We start from the raw sequence: 21,834 nt of genomic DNA, 5'->3' as shown, positions 1-21,834 counted from the left end.
TATCCATTGATCTTTTAATGTTGATGACACAACTCTAAATATTGAAGCATATCCCTTTCTGCTCACTCTGCTCACATCAAGAGCCTCTTGAATTTTCATGACATCAGCTTTACTTTCCGATACAAAGTTTTCAAGAACTTCACATTTTACCTTCTTAAACTTCTTTCCCTCCATCATGTTCTTTGCAACAACAGTGGAGACTAAACCAATATTACAGATTTTCTTGCAAGACAAACACACATATATAAATACAATGGCTAAACAAGATGTACTCTTACCTTGCTTTCTGTACTCTATGCTTACATCCTCCAATGCCAGCTTTCAACTCCGCAATGCTTCGAATTCTCTTGTTTTATTGTCTCTCTCCAAGGACCGCCGTTCTCTTCATTCCTGCTCTCTGTAGCTCATTCTTTGTCTTTGAATGCTCTTCAATTTCCCTTTGCAGCAGCTACTCTTTAAAGTCTGAATTTATCGACATTTCTTGAGCCTTCTCCATTCTTTCTTGGACATACAATGTCTTGTACATTTTTGCAATTTGATGTTGAGTCGAAATGTATCCATACATTCCATTGTTCTTGTCACCCACAAACCTCAATAGTGTTGTCGGATTAGAAAATGGAGGGCTCGAATTTCTCAATGGACATTTTGGGTAAATTTGTCCATCACACCATAAGTCGATATGTTGGGAGCCGGCTCTTCTCATGTTTTCCTTTTGCTCCGGCATTTACAAGCGGAACCTTTCCTCTTTTTTATAGCGGTGCATATTTTTCTTCTAAATCAATGTGCAAATGGTGTAGTTACTTCATTTGAGGTTCTTCTTCAACAACATGGTTGCACGCAGCCATTTCGTGAGGGTTGGTTCTTCATCTTGTCTTCTTTTTATAAAACGCATCTAATCTTTCGCGGTAGTAACCATTCAAAAATTTGAAAAAAAATGGATTAGTGATGGCGTGATGGGTTCTTTATGAGAGGATGCCGTCGAAAGAGATGCGGAATTTATATGCAGCATCTTCTCAATTATTTGAAAGGACTTCTTGGACTGAACACCTATGGTCCTGAACTGACAGATATCCGTATTTTATTGCTTTTTCCACATTTTAAAAGAGAGATAAAAGAGAAAATAGTGAATTTCTTACATAGCCCCAAAATGAGCTCCCTTTTATCCTAATGAGTGGGAGACAACCTGACACACTCAGATCCAAGATATCTTCATAGCCCACCGACGAGCTACCATAGTGTCCGGCTTCACTTACTCAGTTTTGTCTTTTGAGACTCGTTTTAACACTTACCAAGCCCTTTATGGCTTGGATGAGTTTTCATTTTCATTTGTTGTACTTTCTCCCGAAGGCCTGTGAGGCATTCCGTGGACATTAATACATCTCTCTCTCTCTCTCTCTCTCTCTCTCACTCACTCACACGCACACACACACACACACACTCTCTCTCTCTCTCTCTTCCTCTCTCTCTTTCTCCCCCCCCCCCCCCCCAAAAAAAAAAACAAGGGTGTGAACCCATGTAAGCCTAGGCGCTTGCACTTGGGGAGGGAAAGATGTACAATCCCAAATAAAGATTGGGACATGTGATACATCCATCATTGGTGGAACAGTAGGTGGTGAAGGAGTTATTCCTACCCCTCTGCATGCTACACCTACGCCGACTATTGTGAGAATAGTAGGTGTTACTTATGGAGGTTGAGGTTGAGTTGAGGCTTGGCTTTGTAGCACTAAGCTCTTCTTCCTTTGGAGTATTGTGCTTCCTATCACTTATCGCTTTTGCTAACTCTCTATGTGGATCAAAAAGGGGTGATTGAGTGCCTCTAAGTTCAAAGTTTTGAACGCAATATCATCGTGACTTAAAATGATCTACAAAACCAAATCATTCTTAGGATTCATGAGCCTAGGTGAATTGCTATGAAGAGAATACACAGATCTAAATCTCTAGATAATGATCTCCTTTTAGAATAAATTGGGAGAAAAAATCCACACCACCGACAGAGTTTCTTAGTTCTTCAGATGAAGGAGGAATAGAGACATAAACAAGATTGCCAGCTCGAGATGTTTGGCTCCTCACATATGCACCATCATGATTGTATCTTAATCGACTTGTCTCAATGGATTATCATGCCTTATAAGACTTTCCATTAGTGAAATGACCTCAAGTTGTTAGCATTAAAGTCCTACTTTCCTCTCTTAAGTGCGTAATTTGAAACCCCAACATCAAAGAAATGAAAAAGACTAGAACATGAGCAACCACAGAAGTTCACTTCACCAATTTCAAATGCACACAAGAAATCACAAAAAGAAAAATATTGAAAGTTAAGATAATTTAAATAGCCCTTTGTGCAATTCCTTTTCAATAAGTGGATATTGCCCTTGTCAAGATTACCAGGAGGAAATGAGAGGGCATTTGAGTCTCCCTATCAACACTCTTTCTCTCACATTATCTTATAGAGTCGAGCTCCTCTACGAACTCCTCCACAAACAATGTACTTCTCTATTTGTAGGTATATCATCATATTTTTTCTCACATGCACATAGGCTATTGTAACTCAATTGCCACACTTGGTGATGTTTCAATTACATCATTTCATATCACATTTTAATGTCCTATTTACAGTTCTTGACATGATGTCAAGTTAAACTCCCTACACGATTTGCTTTAGCATGTCGATGTTACTACTCAATTTGTGCCTTTAGAATGAATCAAGTTGAGTTGCACTTGTGATGGTCATTGTACCTCCTCTTTCTATTGCAACTCCTTGACCAAGGTGGGTTCTCACTATTTTTTGAAAGCCAACTTAGCCATGGATGCTTGGCACTCTCTCTTGAAGTGCAAGTAAGTTGTGATGAGCTCTGCATCTTTGCTCCATGACTCAAACACATGTAGCTTTACTTGGGTTCGAAAAAGGTCTTGTTGTAGCTTCTCTATTGTGCCAAAGTTCCCCTTTTGCAATTCTGCTAGCTATGGCTGAAGGGTACATAGTTGTTGTTGTTGGAGAATCTTGTTATCGCTTTGCTACCTTGGCCCCTAAGACTTCCTCCTCCTGAAACTAGGTCTTCCTTTTGTCTACGTGAGAGTATTGCAATTGGATTCCTTCTTTGCTAGAGCCGAGCTTGTATGCTCATCATTGCACAAGCCTTTTGTGTCTCAAGAGCATACCTCTTGAGCAATTTCAGCATCTCTCTCCTCTAATGTAGGTATTACTTGAACATTGTAGCTCTTGAATACATAATTAGAGTAGCCTCTTGGTGGTCTAGTCATTGAGCCTCAAAAGCATAATCCTAGGAGCTGCATCGATGTCTCTTAGTAGGCCCATCTACTCGCTAAAAGTGCATGCTTACTAGTCATTGCTTGTGCTATCGTCTTCTGAAGTAAACTCATCATGATTGGATGACTCTTCAAGCGATTGATTATGCTTTCTTGTAAGGAGAGAATTTTGGAAGGACACTAAGGAGCTCCACGGGGAACGGGGAGTCTTGATTATCAGCCAAGTTCTTCGGTTGGGGCTAACATGGACCTCCTCCATGATGGTACTAGCATCGTTTATGACAATATAATGCAGCTGCAATCAATGCATATATGCATTGCAGAATGATTCTACTTAAATTTTAAACTTTTACACCACAAAACATCGCTACATGCTATTTTTTCTTGCTAGGTCATGATCAAGTGTCACTTTCACACCATCCATAGTAGTGTGAGAATGCCACCCACATCACTTGGCAATCTCCCATACCATCACAACTGTTCCCTCCCAAGGAGCAAAAATACTAAGCAAATGATATTTTTGGACATCTGTAACATACTTTACTTGCAACCATAATGAGAAAATCAACTTGTAACATACTTTACTTCTTGCAACCATAATGAGAAAATGAACTTGTAGATGCGAGCTAAAGGCTTGAGAATTTGCCTATGCTTTGATCTCCTTTATTGAAGCCCAATTCCCGTCAACCTTCGCTATGGGAAACCAATGTTTTCACTTTTCACTATTCTATCCATAAAGACTTTAGGTATTGAAATACAAACCATATCTCCCTCCACTATCTTACAAGTAGAAGGTCTAATGGATAGTCTTTTATCAAATTCATGGAGCTGGTTGAGATTCTAGCGCACGAATGCATCTCTTTTGCTTGAAGAGGACGTTTCAACCACCTCCAATAGTGCATAATTCGTTCTTGTTGTTCTTGCTTCTCCTAGTGACCTTTGTCTCATCTTTCCCACGTATTGTCTTTGTTCTATGCATGTGGCTTTTGCTTTGGTTTTTTTGTCTATTACCCCACTTGTATCACTCACAATCTTTCTTTTTCCATCCACCACCTCCCTTTCTTCCTTTGCATGACATACAGGTTGCACTTCTTCACTTGGTAGCATGCCCTAAAGTAGTAGTGCACTAGGATTTGATTGAGGCTATTATAGACTCACTCCCTTCTTGTTGACATTTGATACCCTCGATGGATTGCTCCATGGATCTACATTTGCCATCATAGGTTCATGTGTAGGTTGCTTCTCACTCACAATGCCTCTCATTGCTCCACTTTTCACCTATGTGGAGCCTCAGCATGCCTTCATGGATGGTTAAAACGCATTCACCAAGAAAGTCCCTAAAATAAATTGGTAAGAAGCAAAAAATACTATGTTCACCCATACCTTACATGTTGCTTAATAGATAGGTGTGCCATGACTCACTACACTAACCTTTATTGACACATAGATCTAGGTTCTCACTGAGTAAAGCCAATTTTCTCAACATCTTCCTTCCATAAATAAAGACAATATGGCCTACCTAGTAAGATTAGACAATGTCACCAACCCACAATAGTCAATGCTATTGATTTCACATAATGTGGATTGTAATCATGTGGTGATCCACATTTGACATTGAGGAAGGCAAGCAGAAACCCCATCACATTTTTCCAACCAATGGTAGCAATGCCAGAATGATAATCCATGATAGGTGTACGTTATAAAGGCAAGAATGTGTGCTATGGTTGGGTAATCATGACCTTAGAGTGCATTTAAGAATTAGGAGAACTAACGCAAGAGATTGCATTGTGGTGGGGGATGCGACATGCTCCTGGGTGAGATATTAAATTGTGCACGGACCTGCGCTCTTGAAAAAAATTTTCCCGATGTCATGATGCCGCACTCGTGTAATAATGAGATGCAATCTATTTATTATGAACATGGCAGAGCTCAACACATGGCAACTTTGCACTACATCGTGCATCTCTAAACTAGCCTGGCCACCTATTACCGCGTAGCCTTTTGCCACAGCTTTGCCACCTGTCACTGGGCAACGCGCCCCTACAGATCATGAAAATTCAAGGTTGGCTTGGAGAGACCACCGCGCTGCTTCTTGGCATAGTAATGAGATGCAATCTATCATTCTGAACATCGCCGTGTTGCGCAGACCACTTGTCATCACCCGAAATTCAAGGTTGGCTTGGAGCAACCACTGCATTGGTTCTTGGAGTTATGGCTTCGCCTTACCTATTTTTACGTATTACAAGAGGAGATCTATGACGACCACCGCACTAGCAAACAGAAGGAGATCTATGATAACCGCTGTGCTGGTTCTTATATTTGTGTGCCAAGGAAAATGCAATTGATGATATGGCCCTTGAGGGGGTCCCTCTAGGGGCAAGATGCATGTCGATATGGCCCTTGCCCCTACAGGGAACCCCTCAAGGGCCATATCGTCAATTGCATTTTCTAAAAGTCTAATTCTAGATGTATCTCCATGCAACCACAACGGTGGGTAGCTGGTTTAGGACACGTTTAGGACAATCAACCACCGGGCTGGTTTGGACACATTTAGGATAGTCACAATTTCAACTACAAGGCTGGTTTAGGACAGTCACAATTTCAACCACCAGACTGGTTTAGCCTGATGATCTCAACTTCACATATTAGACAATAGCAAGTATATTGCTTTGCATTTTTGAAATTCACAGTTAGAAAATAACAATATATTGCTTTTCATTTTTGAATTTCATAATTTCAATCGCAATTTCAATCAGTAAACTGATGTTTGTCTTGAACGAGCACCGGGCTAGTTTAGGACAATCACATTAGGTCCAAGCCATCCCAGTCTAGAAATTAAGTGGTAAATAGTAGGAAATTAAATTTAACTAATTTAAGTACTTAGAAACAAAGTAATTTCAACCACCGGGACCATCAACAACTAATGTTTCTTCAACCACACTCGTTCAAGACAATCACATAGCTGGTGATTGAGCTGAAGGAGCCATGGTTGCATGATGTTCCAACCACCAGTCTGGTTTAGTAAAATATAAATATATTGCTTTTCTTTTGTGAAATATATTGCTATTAGTTTTTACTCAACCACGCCACCGGGCTGGTCAACAACTAATGTTTATTCAACCATGCTCGTTCAGGACAATCACATAACTGGTGATTGAGCTGAAGCTGCTGGTTCAGGGCAATCAAATAACTAGTAATTGAGCTGAAGTAGCCACGATTTAAGTAATGTCTATTCAACCACGTTGGTTCAGGACACTCAAATAACTGGTGATTGAGCTAAAGCAGCCACGGTTGCATGATGTTCCAACCACCGGGTTGGTTTAGTAAAATAACAATATATTGCTTTTTAGTTGCAAAATATATTGCTGTTAATTTTTGCTCAATCACGCCATTGGGCTGGTCAACAACTAATGTTTCTTCAACCATGCTCGTTCAGGACAATCACATAACTGGCGATTGAGCTGAACCAGCCTATGGCTGCATGATATTCCAACCACTGGGCTAGTTTAGGACAATCACATTTAGTCAAGCCTAGTTTAAGAAATGAAACAAGTAAACTATCCCAAAGCTCAATCACAAACAACCATCAGGTTGGTTTAGGCACCACTGACCTGCATTGTATCAAGCATGTGTATAATGTGCTCCTCAAACACCTTGCGTCCCATCCACTTTTTACATATGTCCTTTCTATTTGGAGAAACTCTCGTATTTTTGCGCCAAAACATTATCACTCTAGCAATGACTTCCACACTTAGGCTGTCTCTCCTTTTCTTTTATTCTGTTGAAGCCCATAGACTTCTCAGATTGGGACGATTGTGCATTACTTATGCTCTACATTCAATCACTCGAGCCACGTTGGTCCTTCTGATTGACAACATCTTCGACATTGTGGGCCCAAGCCATTTCTCCTTTGTTTCATGGGACACCAACATAGCTAATGTCGCCCTCTTTGTAGCTAGTTGATCTAAGCTGTGCACCCCTTTCACTTTTTGTAGGCGATTTCTTAGGTTCAAGAGCATTGCCTCTTGGGCGTGCATCTCCTGAGGTGTTGGTAGGGTTGTTACTTTACGAACTTTAGGGTGCAAGCTAAAGCTTGTGAAGACTCGAGACTCTGGCATTCACCTGAATGGCCTGATGTTGTCACCTCAAATGCTCCCACCAATCGTGATACCACAACTCGTGTTCTTCGCTTCGATGGCAATGATCAAATGCGTGCATCTGCAACTGCTTCCTACTACTGCTCTACAAGGAGTCTTCTTTCTTCTTGTTGTTTCTCCCTTCGCAAATGTTGCAAAAGTGTCTTGCATTGCCGTTTTGATACCGTGCCATTGCTTTCCTCAACTTGTAATATATTCCTTGTGCCTTGACTAGGCTTTTCAGCTCTCCTATCTCACAACCTCTATTTGCTTCTCTTGCAAGCCATGGCGAGCTGCATGTTGCCATTGACGCCACGGTCACAATCAGTCCAGAATAGACACAGAGAAGCTAGCTTATAAGGCAAGCAAAGAATAGAAGACAACTTACTTGAAAGAAAACAATGCCAAACCAAAGTCTACACAAGGTGACGTCGAGGTGCGTGTGTGTAGCAAGGCATGGGCAAGTTGCAAGTACTTAATATTCCAAGATTCGATGGGTGGGAGGTGTGAAAATTCAAAATTCGTGGGAGTAGCGAAATTTTCAGCCACCAGGTTTCCCCCCTCCGATGATACACGTCAACAGAATTGGATATCCCAAACAAGTGCAATGTAGCCTAAAATGCTTCAAAACACAAATAGGCCAAAGGGCATGCTATTGGGTGTGATGCCATGTATTATGAAATAGAATGACCTTTGGCATGCTTTGACAAGATATGAAGAGGGGAGAGGAGAAGAGTGGAGATGAGGAGAGAGGGCACAGCTAGAGAGCACACCCCAAATGACTAACTGTACACTAGATTTAGTTGAAAATGTAGAATATATACAAACCCATTTAGGGTTAGGGTTAGGGCATCTAACCCTTTCCTGTATAGCACTCTATTGGGTTAGTGCTATGCACATATGTTCACATGATGGTGCTATGCACACATGATCACATGATGTTGAGCGTGAACTCTCAACACCTTCCCTCAAGATCAACATCATGAAGTAGGCCTTCCCTCAAGATGATGATTCTGGGGAATCATCGAAGGACTGAGCATTACATTCCATGACACCCCTTTAATGGGAATGTCTTTCCTCTAGGTCAAACCAAGAGCTAGTCGGTGTTTCTCGAAAAGCTCTTTACTGAGTGGTTTGGTAAAGATATCTGCAACATTCTCTTTGCTATCACAATGCTGCAGTGTGATGTCACCAAGTAACACTCTTTCTCTGATGAAGTGCTCTCTAACATCAATGTGCTTTGTCCTGGAGTGATATATTGGAATCTTGGCCAATGCTTGAGCCGATTGATTATCACAGTATATTGTTGTTGGCTTTGACTCATCAAAGTAATCTATTTTTGACAATAGTCTTCTGAGCCATATAGCCTCACATGCACGCGTAGTGAGTGCCCTATATTCTGCTTCAGTCGAATACAAAGAAACAGTTGGCTGCTTGCTTGACAACCATGATATAGCACCTTGACCAAGGAAAAATGCATATCCCTGTGTTGATCTCCTAGTCTCATGATCTTCGGCATAGTCATTGTCACAGTATCCATGCAATCGTGGATGACTTCCTCTGTATTCTATTCCAAACTGTCTTGTACTTCTAATGTATCTCAAGACTCTTTTGGCTGCATTCTAGTGAGACTGTTTTGGATTTGCCATAAACTGTGCTAGTGAGCTTACTGTATAATAAATATCTAGCCGTGTGATAGTCAGATATATAAGAGATCCGATGAGCTGCCTATACTACCTGTCATTGACTGTAGGCTTTTCTGAATCTTTAATAAGTTTCAAACTCTGCCCCATGGGAGTGGCTGCAATCTTGCAATCTGCCATATGAAACTTCTTCAAGAGATTGTCAACATACTTGAGCTGACTCATGAATGTGTTATCTGAATCTCTCCTGAACTCAATTCCAAGACAATAGTGCATAAGTCCAAGATCTTTCATGTCAAACTTTGCAGATAAGTCTTGTTTTAGTTTTCTGATGAAGCTATCCTTAGTTCCTGTCACAATCAGATCATCTACGTACAAAAGTGCAATAGTAATGTCTTCCCCTTGAATTTGTAGTAGAGTGTATGATCTGCATTGGACTTCATATATCCTAGATCAGCAAAATACTTGTCGATTCTGCTGTACCAACTTCTGGGTGCTTGCTTTAAGCCGTAGAGACTTTTCTTAAGATGGCAAACCTTATTCTCTTTTCCTGGTTCAACATAACCTGATGGTTGTTGCATGTAGACTTCCTTGTCTAGATAACCATTGAGAAATGAATTCTTGACATCGAGCTGATACACATTCCATCTGCTGAGTGTTGCTATTGATTGATAGAGTGTGAGGGAGATAGAGTAGGGAGTAGAGAGACACACTCACAGTAGTCACACACCAGTGGGTGGGGATAAAGGAATGAGTGGTACCTCCCCAAGTACACACACTAGTATATATATCTATGGATAAGACTAGGGCCACTAAGTACCTAAGTACAATGTGTACTTAGTGTACTTAGTAGTACTAGATTAATACTGTTACAAGGGTGGCCAGTGCCTTTACCCCAACAACCTCCCACTTAAAGGCAGTGTGCCCATAAGAGAGAGTAAAAGAAAAACAGCAATATACATCATCATGTACAGGACCAGTTGGTCTGCTTATCCTATACCCATAAGCCGTCTGCAGTGTGCAAACCGCTCAGCAGCCAATCCTTTTGTCAACAGATCTGCTGAATTGTCATCAGTGTGAACTTTCACAAGCTGAAGTTGCTTGTTCTCAAGCACCTCCCTGATAAAATGATACTTCACGTCGATGTGCTTCGTCTTTGCATGAAAGACAGGATTACGTGCCAACTGTATGGCACTCTGACTGTCACAATGCAACAATGGAATCTGCAATGGATAACCCAAATCTGCCACTAACCGAGATAGCCATATAGCCTCCTTGCATGCCTCAGTGGCTGCAATATATTCAGCTTCTGTAGTAGACAATGCAACGCATTGCTGCATTCTAGATACCCACGACACTGCACCTCCAGTGAAAGTGAAAACGTATCCGGTAGTAGACTTCCGGGTATCAGGGTGACCGGCATAATCAGAGTCTGTATAACCTTGCACTTTTGCATCTTGACTGCCGAAACATATACACAAGTCCTGTGTACCCTTCAGGTATCTCATGACACCTTTCACTGCATTCCAATGCTTCTTGCCAGGTTTAGCCATGTATCTGCTAACCACTCCCACTGCAAACGCAATATCGGGCCTGGTTGCAACCATAGCATACATGAGACTGCCACACGCTGATGCATACGGAATCTTTGACATCTCAGCTCTCTCAGCATCTGTCTGAGGGCTGTCCAAAGCACTGATTTTCACATAAGGAGGTAATGGAGTACCAATACTCTTCCCCTCCTCCATGTGAAATCTCTGCAAGACCTTGCCAATGTATTCCTTCTGAGACAAGTATAGCAACTGCTTTTCCCTATCCCGAAGTATGCGCATACCCAATATATGGTTGGCATCACCAAGATCCTTCATATCAAAGGTCTGGTGCAATCTCTTTTTCAAGGCATTCATTTCCTTATGAGATTTTCCAGCAATTAACATGTCATCCACATACAAAATGAGGATAAGTAAACTGCCATCTGAAGCTTTCTTGGTATATAAGCAGTGATCAATGTCACTTCTCCTGTAACCCTGGGTTCGCATGAATGTATCAAACTTATGATACCATTCCCTGGGTGCCTGTTTTAGACCATAAAGACTTTTCTTCAGTCTGCATACAAGCTTCTCTTTGCCCTTCACTGTAAAACCCTCTGGCTGCTGCATAAAAATTTCTTCATGTAAATCACCATGAAGAAATGCTGTTTTGACATCCATTTGGACCAAATCCATATCTGCATGTGCAACCAATGCTAATACAGTTCTGAGTGTTGTCATCTTGACAACGGGAGAGAATATCTCCTCAAAGTCAACACCATATTCCTGCTTGAACCCTTTGGCAACCAGTCTGGCTTTATGCCTTGGCTTTTCACCAGGTGTGACTTTAAGTCTATAAACCCATTTGCATGGCAGTACCTTCTTACCAGTAGGCAAGGGTACCAATTCCCAAGTGCCATTCTTGTGAAGACTGTCCATTTCAGACTTCATAGCAAGATCCCATTGAACCTTGTCTGCCCTCTGCTTAGCCTCTCTGTAGCATGAAGGCTCTCCACAATCAGTGAGCATCAAATAATCAATGCCTGGAACAAATCTTTCTGGCTGCCGCGTCTGTCTGGTTGACCTTCTAACCCAAAGACCATCATCTTGAGCTGGCTGTCCAGCCTGTTCATCACCCAGATAAGGTGGCTGTTCCATGATTCCTGGCTGCATTTGCATGTCAGGAAGATCACCTAACTGTGCCTCATCCATTGGGATGTTTTCTGCCATAACTGGCTGTCCATTAGGATCTGCTGCAGCATCATTTAATGGCTGATTATGCTGCTGTTGTGGCTGATTTACAGCCTGTCTGTGTTGCCCATGATGCCTGTCATCATCAATAGTTACTTTTAAAGGTTCCTGCTGTACAACAGGTTCCTTGAACATGATGGTTTCATCAAACACGACATCATTGCTGCGTATAAGTTTTTTGTTCTTGGGATCCCAAATCCTGTAGCCCATCTCACCTTTGTCACCGTAACCTAGGAATATGCATTTAAGAGACTTTGGATCCAGTTTAGTTCTGTCCTCCCTGCGTACATGCACATACGCGACACAACCAAAGACCCGTAGGTGTTTGTAAGACGGAGGCTTGCCCGTCCATGCCTGTTCAGGCACACCACCACATAGTCTCTTGTTTGGTGACCTGTTAATAAGGTGCACAGCTGTCTTTACAGCTTCAGCCCAAAATGTGTGGGGCAATGCAGCATGTGACAACATGGATCTGACTTTCTCTTGAATGGTCCTGAACATTTTTTCAGCTGTACCATTCTGTGGAGGATCATATGGTGTAGACAACACCCTTTGGATACCCTTTGCCTCACAAAATTCTTGAAATTCTTTGGACAAGTACTCTCCACCATTGTCAGATCGTAAGGCTTTCAGTTTTTTGCCTGTCTCATTTTCAACTAGTGCAACAAACTTAGTGAAAGCCTTGAACGTATCACTCTTCTTTCTGAGAGTGTAAACCCACACTTTGCGGGTGGCATCATCTATGAATGACAGTATGTACTTTGAACCTCCTAAAGAGAGTGTAGGCATCTCACACACATCAGTATGTACTAGCTCCAAGAGCTGTAATTTCTGATTTGACCTTCTCTTATGAGGTATTTGTACTTGACGACCGTAGAGACAAAATTCACATTTCTGCAAGTCTGAATATTTTAGACTCGGCAAGTAACCAAAGTGAGCCAATTGCTCCATTCCCTTAATACTCATATGGCCAAGCCGGCTATGCCACAATGAAATCTTTGGCAGCTCGGTGGCATTTACATCAGAATGCGGACAATGTCCAGCATGAAGTGAGTACAAAGTATCAACCTTAGGACCCCTGGCAATAGCCATTGCCCCTTTGCTGATTTTCCATTTCTGATTACCAAAGGTGGTATGATAACCATCATCATCCAACAACCCTGTGGAAATCAAGTTCTTCTTCACCTCAGGAACATGCCTGACCCCTTTGAGCATTAACTGCTGGCCATTTTCAAGCACAAGCCTGACATCACCTATGCCAATGATAGAACATGCATGGTTATCACCAAGAAAGACCACTCCCTTTTGCCCTCCTGCATATCTGACAAACAGATTTCTGTAGGATGTCACATGAAAGGAAGCACCTGAATCTATAATCCAGGAAAACATATCTGATCTATCACCAGCATGAAGTGTATGAGCCTCCAGTGAAGAGGTGAAACATATCTCATGTCCACTGTCACTGTCACTAACATAAGTAACATTCAGCTCCTCTTTTTCTTTGCCCTTAGACTTGCCTTGAGCCTTGCCTTCTTTGGCTCTCTGGTCATTCTTCTTTTGAAAACAATTTTTCTCAATATGTCCCTTCTTGCCACAATAGTTGCATACAAGATCACTCTTAGAGCGGGACTTGCTCCTCTCTCTTTCTTTGTCTTTTCCACGTGTTTTGGACCTGCTGCGTGCATTCAAAGCATTTGACTTCCCAATAGCATTGTTCTTTCTGTTCATCTCTTCCTGTAGAAGAGCACTCTCCACATCTGCAAATACCAGAATGGTTTTTGAGTTGCTGGTAGAAGTCCTGAATGTGTCCCATGACTCAGGTAGAGAACATAGGATGAGTGTAGCTTTCAGCTCATCATCGAGCTTCAACCCCTGGTTGATCACCTGGCTGAATATGCTGTTAAACTCAATAATATGAGTGGACATAGCTGTCCCCTCCTTCATTTGAAGACCAACAAGCTTTTTTAGCCAGTAAGCTTTTCCCGTGGCACTTTTCTTGGCATAAGTATCCTCAAGACGTTGCCACATCTCCCACGCAATAGGTTCATCCCTGATGCCTACAACCAGTGAATCAACAACTGTAAGCATAATGGTCGACCTGGCCAAGCCGTCCATCTTCTCCCACTGCTCATCAGTAATGTTGGAGGGCTTAACACCCTTCTCCTTTATAGGTTTGTACTGGTCCTTCTGCATCAACACATTGTAGCATTGTGTCCTCCATATGTCGTAATTTTTAGCTCCTTCGAGCTTCTTTATCTGAAACAAGGACGACACGTCGCTGTTGGAACTCATGGTAAAGAAAATAGAGTTTGACTCCCTGTAGTCGTGCAATTAAGCACTAGTTACTCCAAGAAAATTCCCCCGCAGCGGAAGTACGATCAGAAAATGAACTTGGTACTGTTTCAGTGGCATAAAACCAACTGAAAGTCTTTCTCCCACTTGCTGCAGAAACAGTACAGCAAGCTGTTGTTGTCTGGTCTGCTGGCGAAAGTGCGGTACAGCTGCTTCAAAGTGCTCCAGAAAAATCCCAGAACTGTTTTCTTAAAAGATAGCAGTACTTTTTGACTCTTTTTGACAGTCAAATCTGGTCAAACTTGCTGTGTGACAGTCCCGGACTGTCAAAAAACAGTGAATCTCTGATTTTAGGCCTCCATATGCTTTAGAAATTCCCCCCCCAACTGAATTCACAGTTTGGAAGTGAGATTGCTCAAAAGCCCTTTGAATGCATGAAGAAAATCAGAGATTTGACCTCCAATTAAAAGATTGACCTTTGACCAAAAAAATTGTAAGTCAAATTTGCACTTTCAAAGCATAGTAGTGCTCCACGAGATAGTTTGATGCATGTAGAGTGCTTCCACTTGACAGATTGCCGGTCAGGCTACAAAAGCCCCAAATTTGACTAAAGTCAAACTTGGTCAAAATCGACCAAATCTGTACCAAAAGTGATTGTACTTTTAGCAACAAGCTAAAGCATTTGTCCCAAGCATAATAGCATCAAAAGCCCCTTGAATTGACAGCACATTCCATGCATTAACACAGTAAATGGCATCAACTGCTACTGCTCACAAGGCGTCTGACTGCAAATCCATTGAGGTGCATCCAACAAGGCATACACTACAAGTATCAAGTACAGATCTGTCCAATGCATACAATCAGTGCCACCACTGACATACAATCACTGGCTAAGTGATAGACCTGTCTCGACACTGTTTGCGGCATAAGCTAAGCCTCAGTGCGAGTGAAAGCCCTGCCCCAAATAGAACACCTTGCATACCTTTGCACGGTACCCTGCCTGCTGGCTGTACTTGTACGGTGTACTTGTCACTGACTGTCTTCAAGAACAGCTCCCACTTCAAAAGTCATCACATGAGCAGTCATCCCGGAGGAGAAAACCCACTTCACAGGCCTGCTTGTTTTCGGTGTCCTCCCAATAGACGATGAAGTCCGCCTTGGTCCACACGTTACAAGTGAATCCACCGACCTCTTGTTGGCCAAGGTAGGTGGCAAGCTCCAGCGTATTGCTTCAGTGAACAGAACGGTGAGCGGGCAACAGGTCGTCTATTAAAGAGCAGGGTGAAGGATCCGTTGACGAGATGGATGCACGACTTGGAAGGCTCCTTTGGCTTGAACTCACAAGGCCTGTGAGACGTGAAACAAGCGACGTGTAGCCACGCCCTGCGCCCTGGCAGCCGCACCGATGCAGCCGTGCCGTTCACGCTCTTGCAGCCGCCGCTGCAGCCACGCCTTTGCGTGTCCTGGCCACGCCGATGCAGCCGTGGCCTGCGACCTACAGTCCTGGCCACGCCGATACAGCCGTGGCCTGCGCCTTATAGCCGCGCCCTTACAGCCGCGCCTTGCAGGCGCGCCTTGCGCGTTGCCTACGCTCTTGCAGTTGCACGCCCGCGCCATCGCCCTTGCAGCCTCGCTATCGCGATCCGTCCGTACGACGGCTGTACGGACGACGTACGGCCGTACGGACTTGTCCGTACGGTAGGGGTAGGCTGGGGAGAGATGGGAGTGGAAGCGGAGGGAGAGAGCCCGTTGGCTCTGATACCAGTTGATAGAGTGTGAGGGAGATAGAGTAGGGAGTAGAGAGACACACTCATAGTAGTCACACACTAGTGGGTGGGGATAAAGGAATGAGTGGTACCTCCCCAAGTACACACACTAGTATATATATCTATGGATAAGACTAGGGCCACTAAGTACCTAAGTACAATGTGTACTTAGTGTACTTAGTAGTACTAGATTAATACTGTTACAAGGGTGGCCAGTGCCTTTACCCCAACATTGATATCAAGAACGGTATGGAATCCATCTTTGCTACTGGAGCATAAGTTTCATCATAATCCTGACCATATTGCTGTGCAAATCCTTTTGCAAACTAGTTTGGCTTTGTATCTTTGAATACTGCCATCTGGCTTATCTATTGCATCATCAAAGTACACTGGCTCTCTTGTAGCCATGATGGTAGTCATAAGAGCATAGTTGATGGTTTCAACTTGAATTGCTTTGCATTTCTAAGCATATGCCAATCTAGCTAGATGTCTGCTTTCCCTAGTAGACCGTTTGAGCTGCTGTGGCTCTGCTTGGGGTGTTGCTAGCAATATCAAAAGAAGCATGGGATGTGTTCGCAACTCTCTACGAGTCAAAGAACACTTTTACGATTCTCACACTGAGAAACCAAATTAACCAGAGTTCCCGCAATAGTAGCAGCGAAACCGGTCATGCTTATGTACTTCGGATAAAAGACTACAACAATCAACTCGCAGCAGCAGGAGAGACTATGAACCCCACAAAAATGGTTCAAGTAATCTTAAATGGACTAGGAGAGGGATACGAGAATCTAGTCCAGAGTATTGCCATCCAACAGCAAATTTCGACACAGGAAGAGCTTCAGTTAGTCCTACTTGGTGAAGAACTCAGGACACAAGCAATTCAAGCACGCAAAGGTCATTCTAATGATGAGGCATTCACAGCTTCAAACAGAAGTAGAGGCAGAGGCAGAGGTAGAGGTAGATCATTCCAAAAAAGTGGTCATCATCAACAACAAAGTAATCAACAAAGTCAGCATCAACATCATCCTTAGCAACATCAGAATCAACAAAGAGGAAATCATTCCAACTGAGGAAGATTGCAAGGACGAGGGAATGCATCCACCAACGTGTCAAACATCCAGTGCAACTACTATCATAGATTTGGACACTACGAAAGAGATTGCTGCAAAAAGCAGTACGACCAAGGTGGTCAATCCAGTAGTAATCGAGGGTATTTCCGCGATAAAGGAAATCATCGTGGTGGACATTCTAGTCACAGTCATTTTGCAAATGAACATGAGAATATGTTTCTTGCAAATGAGAAAATGTAGCAAAATGATACAGTGTACCTAGACACTGAGTACAATCCCAAAGGGGATTTCAGCTATCAAGTCAACCAAGCGGAACAAGATCCTTGGTGCATCGACAACGGTTCATCATCTCACATGACAAATCATCAGAAATGAAGCCATTAGAAGGTCAAAAAAATGTCATCTACATAACAGATATAATACACCAAATCCAGTTCAAGGGATAGGTGTTATCCCTATAACAATTTCACCAGTACAAAAGGATTGGTGAAAGACGTGCTCTATGTTCCAAAGCTCAGCAAGAACCTCTTGTCAGTAGGTCAAATGACCGAACACAACTACAGAGTCATCTTCGACGGAGATGAATGCACTATAACAGATAAATCCAGAAGATGTCAGCTAGTAGCAAAAGGTGTCAAGGAAGGACGATTGTACAGAATGCTAGCTACAGTACCAGAAAAGCATGCCATGTCAGCTCAACCGAAACAGATGCCACTATCTGCAAAATGGCATGAGATATGGTCATGTCAATTTCAAGTACTTATTAGATCTCAGGAATCAGAATATGGCAATTGGGATTCCTAAGCTACAGTTTCTTGGAAAAGTTTGCGAAGCATGCTGCTTCAGCAAACAAAAGCGAACCAACTTTGGCAGAAGTACCTCTTGTGCATGAGGTATTCTTGATTTGATTCATACAAATGTATGCGGTTATGCCCAGACCCGCAGCATCAATGGTTCACTTTACTACTTGACTTTCATCGACGACTATAGCAGATATTGTTGGATCTACTTTTTGAAAGAGAAATCTGAAGTGTTTTCTAGATTTCAAGAATTCAAAGCCATGGTAGAAAACCAGACAGGTAGAAAGATCAAAGTCATGAGATTAGATAGAGGAGGTGAATACATGTCTTCAACATTCATGAACTTTTGCAGAAGTCACGGCATTTGAAGATAGTTCACTTGTGCAAATACTCCTCAACAGAATGCAAGAGCTGAATGGAAGAATGAGACTTTAGTAGACAGTGCTAAAGCAATGCTTAGTGAAAAGCATCTTCCAAATTAGTATTAGGAAGAAGCAATAGCCACTGCAAACTATTTGCTTAATCGGCTTTCTATCGAACTGATACATGGTATGACTCCTTATGAAGCATTCACTGGACACAAGCCACACATTGGGCATCTCCACATATTTGGTTGCATAGCATATACCCACATACATGATGATCATCTCGTAGGAAATTGGATGCGAAGTCACACAAATGCATCATGGTTGGTTACAGTGAAGAAAGCAAAGCATACAAATTGTATGATCCCATCAATCGCAAGGTCATTATCTCCAGAGATGTAATCCTTGATGAGGAATCAGAATGGAAAACCTCAAACACACAAGAGATAGAAGCATCGACTGTGTTGAGCTGTTCTAGCATGACATCTTGCACATTCTGCTTGATCAGATGATATGCGTACTTGTATTTCTTATCCCATTCTGCCTGAGCTCGAGCAATGGCAGGATCTACTATAGGTGCCAAAACTGTTTGTGTAGCTGTAGATCCCATTGCTAGTGATGTGACAACAAGTGGAGTAGAGCTACTGGTGGCTGGATCGTCCAATGGTCTAGGTGTAGATCCATTGACATACTCCCATTTGTCTTGAAGTACAAGAATGGTCTCCATTCGGTATTTCCATGTGCTATAATTGGAGTTGTCTAACTTAGAAGATGCCTCCAAGTTGAGGTTGTTGGTCGTAGACATGGTGCAAAAAATGTACTCAAAGTGTTGAAAATCACTGTATGAATCAACTGCAAAACACTGACTATAGCAAGTGAAATCTGAATTGTCGGTGAAGATATAACTGCAATATATAAAATCCAATATGTATTACAAGGCTTGTGGCAAATGATGCAGGGAATAGCCAAGAGGCTTTACAAGGCTGAAATGATGTGCACAATGCCGTGAAATAGCCGAGTAGGCTTTACAATGATGGCATGTGTGTGTGAAATCAAATCTTGTGCTATCTGTCCACTGAACAATCGGCAATGCCTCTGAAAACTGTGAAGTCTGCTCACTAAACTGATGAATGTCAGGTTTCAGGTAATGTGATGATGTGAAACCGTATGTCAGCATATGGACTAACAACGAGTAGGTACTAGTCAGGAATTTTGAGCATGGCTTAGATTGGCAACTTGGGAAGATTCAAAGCGTCCCCTCTATGGAGATCTAGTCTACTCTGATCTAGATCTATACCAACTGTCAATCGATGAAAGAATAGCAAATAATTTCTTTTCTTTTGTTCTTTTTAAGTGTTGGGTTAGATGCATCGATGTAGAGGCTAATGTGCATGTAGGAAGTGGATTTGTCGGTGAAGCGCAAAAGTGAGTGTAACTTGCATCGAAATGTGCACATGATGTGATAAGCATGTAGAGCATGAAAAATAGAGCGACTTTCCTTTTTGGAGCGCCCTCAAATTCTTCCTGGATCAAAAGATATGACTTGCTCTAGGTGGAGGGGCAAAAGGAGTGCAAATGTGCTCAATGATGATGTGTCACTGTGGGTCACATGTAGTGATGATGTGGCATTATGCCTAGCAAGAGGTGTGCCTGTGGAGTCCTGTGCCGAGGTGGTAGGAGTGTTCACATGAAGGGCCTGTGAAGAGGTAACTGTGCCTGCAGGGGTCAGTTGCCACCATGCATTAGTCCCACTACTTTGGATTCCACATTTTCAATCCGTTTTGGTTTTCAACAAATTAAAAAAAAAGTTATAGAGCGTGCTCTCAAATGGGTGTGCATCACTTTAGCACAACATTGGAGGCCCATTAACCCATGCCTAATGTCCTTATTTAGGTGTGTCCTTGGGTTGAGGAGAAGCTCACATAGTGTACTTTTGAATGATTACTTGGTTGCATGTATGTGCATAACAAAATTTTGATGTTTTTAAATAAATTGCTATATCCTATAGTCTTCAGGATGCATGCTTCACATGCAAAATAGCACTTGTAATGCTTTAACGGTCCAGTCTCGTTCCAAATCCTTAATCCATAATTTTTTGGTCTCATGTTCAAGTTTGGAATCTGTACTACAACTTGAAGACAAAGTTTTCAAATTTCGTTGAGCAATGTATAAGTTATGGGTCATGCAAGATACCTATATACATAAAATTCCTTGAACCTCACCAAAAATGGCTACACCTAAGCAAACAATGACCCGAGTGTATTCAAGAGTTACGAGAAGCAAGCAGTGTGGTATGCTTGACAGGGGTAAAGCAAGAAGACATGTGTTGTCAACGGCATAGTCTAACGAGAGTGCAAGGGGGTGCATATCACATAGTGAAAGAGAAAAAGCATCAGCGCGTCCATGCAGTCGAAATAGAATGACTTGGAATTAATGAGATGGCACTGAGGTTACAATGAGCGAGAGAGAGATGGGAGATCATGAAACATGATCATAGATTGTGCGACCAAGGTAGGGAGAGGCAGTGTTCACAAAAAATCGAGGTTTAATGTCCCCTGAATGAAAGTAACCTTCAAATTTAAAAGATAAGGTTTAAAAAGTGTGCAAATTTTTGGGCACATATTTTTGCTTAACCCTGCAAAATTTCAATAAAAAACTGTAACCTTTAAAAATGTTAACATAAAGTAAAGGTTTTTGTACGTGTTAAGGCACCACCCACCCGCCACCAAAAGGTGGCTGCTGTCCTAGTTGGGCCAATCGGAGGGACACTGACACAAAACATGTGTGTCCGGCCCATGAAGTTTGGCAACTCCTCCAGTGGCTACATGATTGGTCAGTAATCACAAGGTCGCGACATAAATGAGCAGCCTGAAGGCTGTCTGGTGGTGCGAACGACCACACTGAGTGGCCATCCTCCAATTCTATTTCCTTCTCGATGGGCGGGTGTAAACGCAAGCGAGCTGGTGTGAAGAGTGGGAAGAGGTTAGGTGAGGTGAATGGGGAAAGTTTGAAGGGGGGGACCAAAAAGATGAGAGAAACACTTGTGTGGGTGGCTGGGGGGGGGTTTTCTAATGACGTGGGAGGGAGTACTTTGACTGGGAACATTTTTGGGGACCTTGTGATTGGTCGGAATTTCGCCGTATGTTGACCTTTTTGACCGGTCGCCTCTCTCGCGCTGATGGTCAAGCCCACGCCTTTTCTTTCATCGCCATTGCTCTCCATTTCCAACCTTCCCTTCCATTTTTCTTCCCCTCCCTCATCATCCCAGCTCTTTCTGTTGATCGCCCCCGTCAAATCATCCACACGCCTGCTCCCAGCGTCTACCCAGTTTGCTCCCTCAATTGCAGCGATTCTTCTCCTCGAATTCCTTACATTTGCAACACATTTATTGCCCATTCGCATTCATATCACACAGCTTTTAGTATCTTCTGATCCTTTCCGCTCCGCATCATCAGTTTAGGGAGCTTTCCCTTGCCTTCCGGTAGCAGAGAGCTGGATCGTTCCTGATGTTGGCTTTTATGGTGTGATTCGCCGTTTAGAGAATGAAGTCTCCCTTCAAGAAGTTGCGGGATTTTGCGCTAAGCAAGCAGGGATTGAAAGAGAAGACGTTCCTTAGCCCCGGTGCGTACGCTGAGGAGTCTCAGGATGTTACAAAAGGCATGCAGGTAACTCCTACGCATTATTCTCCTCTATTTACTTTCGTTTCTGAAATGGC

The 21,834-nt window shown here is 42.6% G+C and overlaps 1 protein-coding gene across 2 annotated transcripts in view; it reads left to right on the top strand.

Annotated features, from left to right (window-relative positions):
* The first annotated feature begins 21,241 nt into the window (after positions 1 to 21,241).
* The window catches only part of LOC147904491 (uncharacterized protein At2g33490-like), a 32,904-nt gene continuing 32,311 nt past the window's right edge, over positions 21,242 to 21,834 (top strand). The window contains exon 1 of one of the 2 annotated variants that reach the window (XM_087386815.1): positions 21,242 to 21,784. In XM_087386815.1, the coding sequence (XP_087242941.1) occupies positions 21,662 to 21,784 (123 nt within the window). In that variant the 5' untranslated portion in view covers positions 21,242 to 21,661. The remainder of the gene's footprint in view (positions 21,785 to 21,834) is intronic. The other variant, XM_087386809.1, reaches the window with a different exon arrangement.

This window comes from Dipteris shenzhenensis, chromosome 2, assembly GCF_047967505.1.
Source record: "Dipteris shenzhenensis isolate YYH24624 ecotype China chromosome 2, Dip_SZ_1.0, whole genome shotgun sequence".
NCBI lineage: Eukaryota > Viridiplantae > Streptophyta > Polypodiopsida > Gleicheniales > Dipteridaceae > Dipteris > Dipteris shenzhenensis.
Note: the sequence above shows the minus strand (reverse complement) of the source record. Positions and strands in the feature narration are given on the sequence as shown.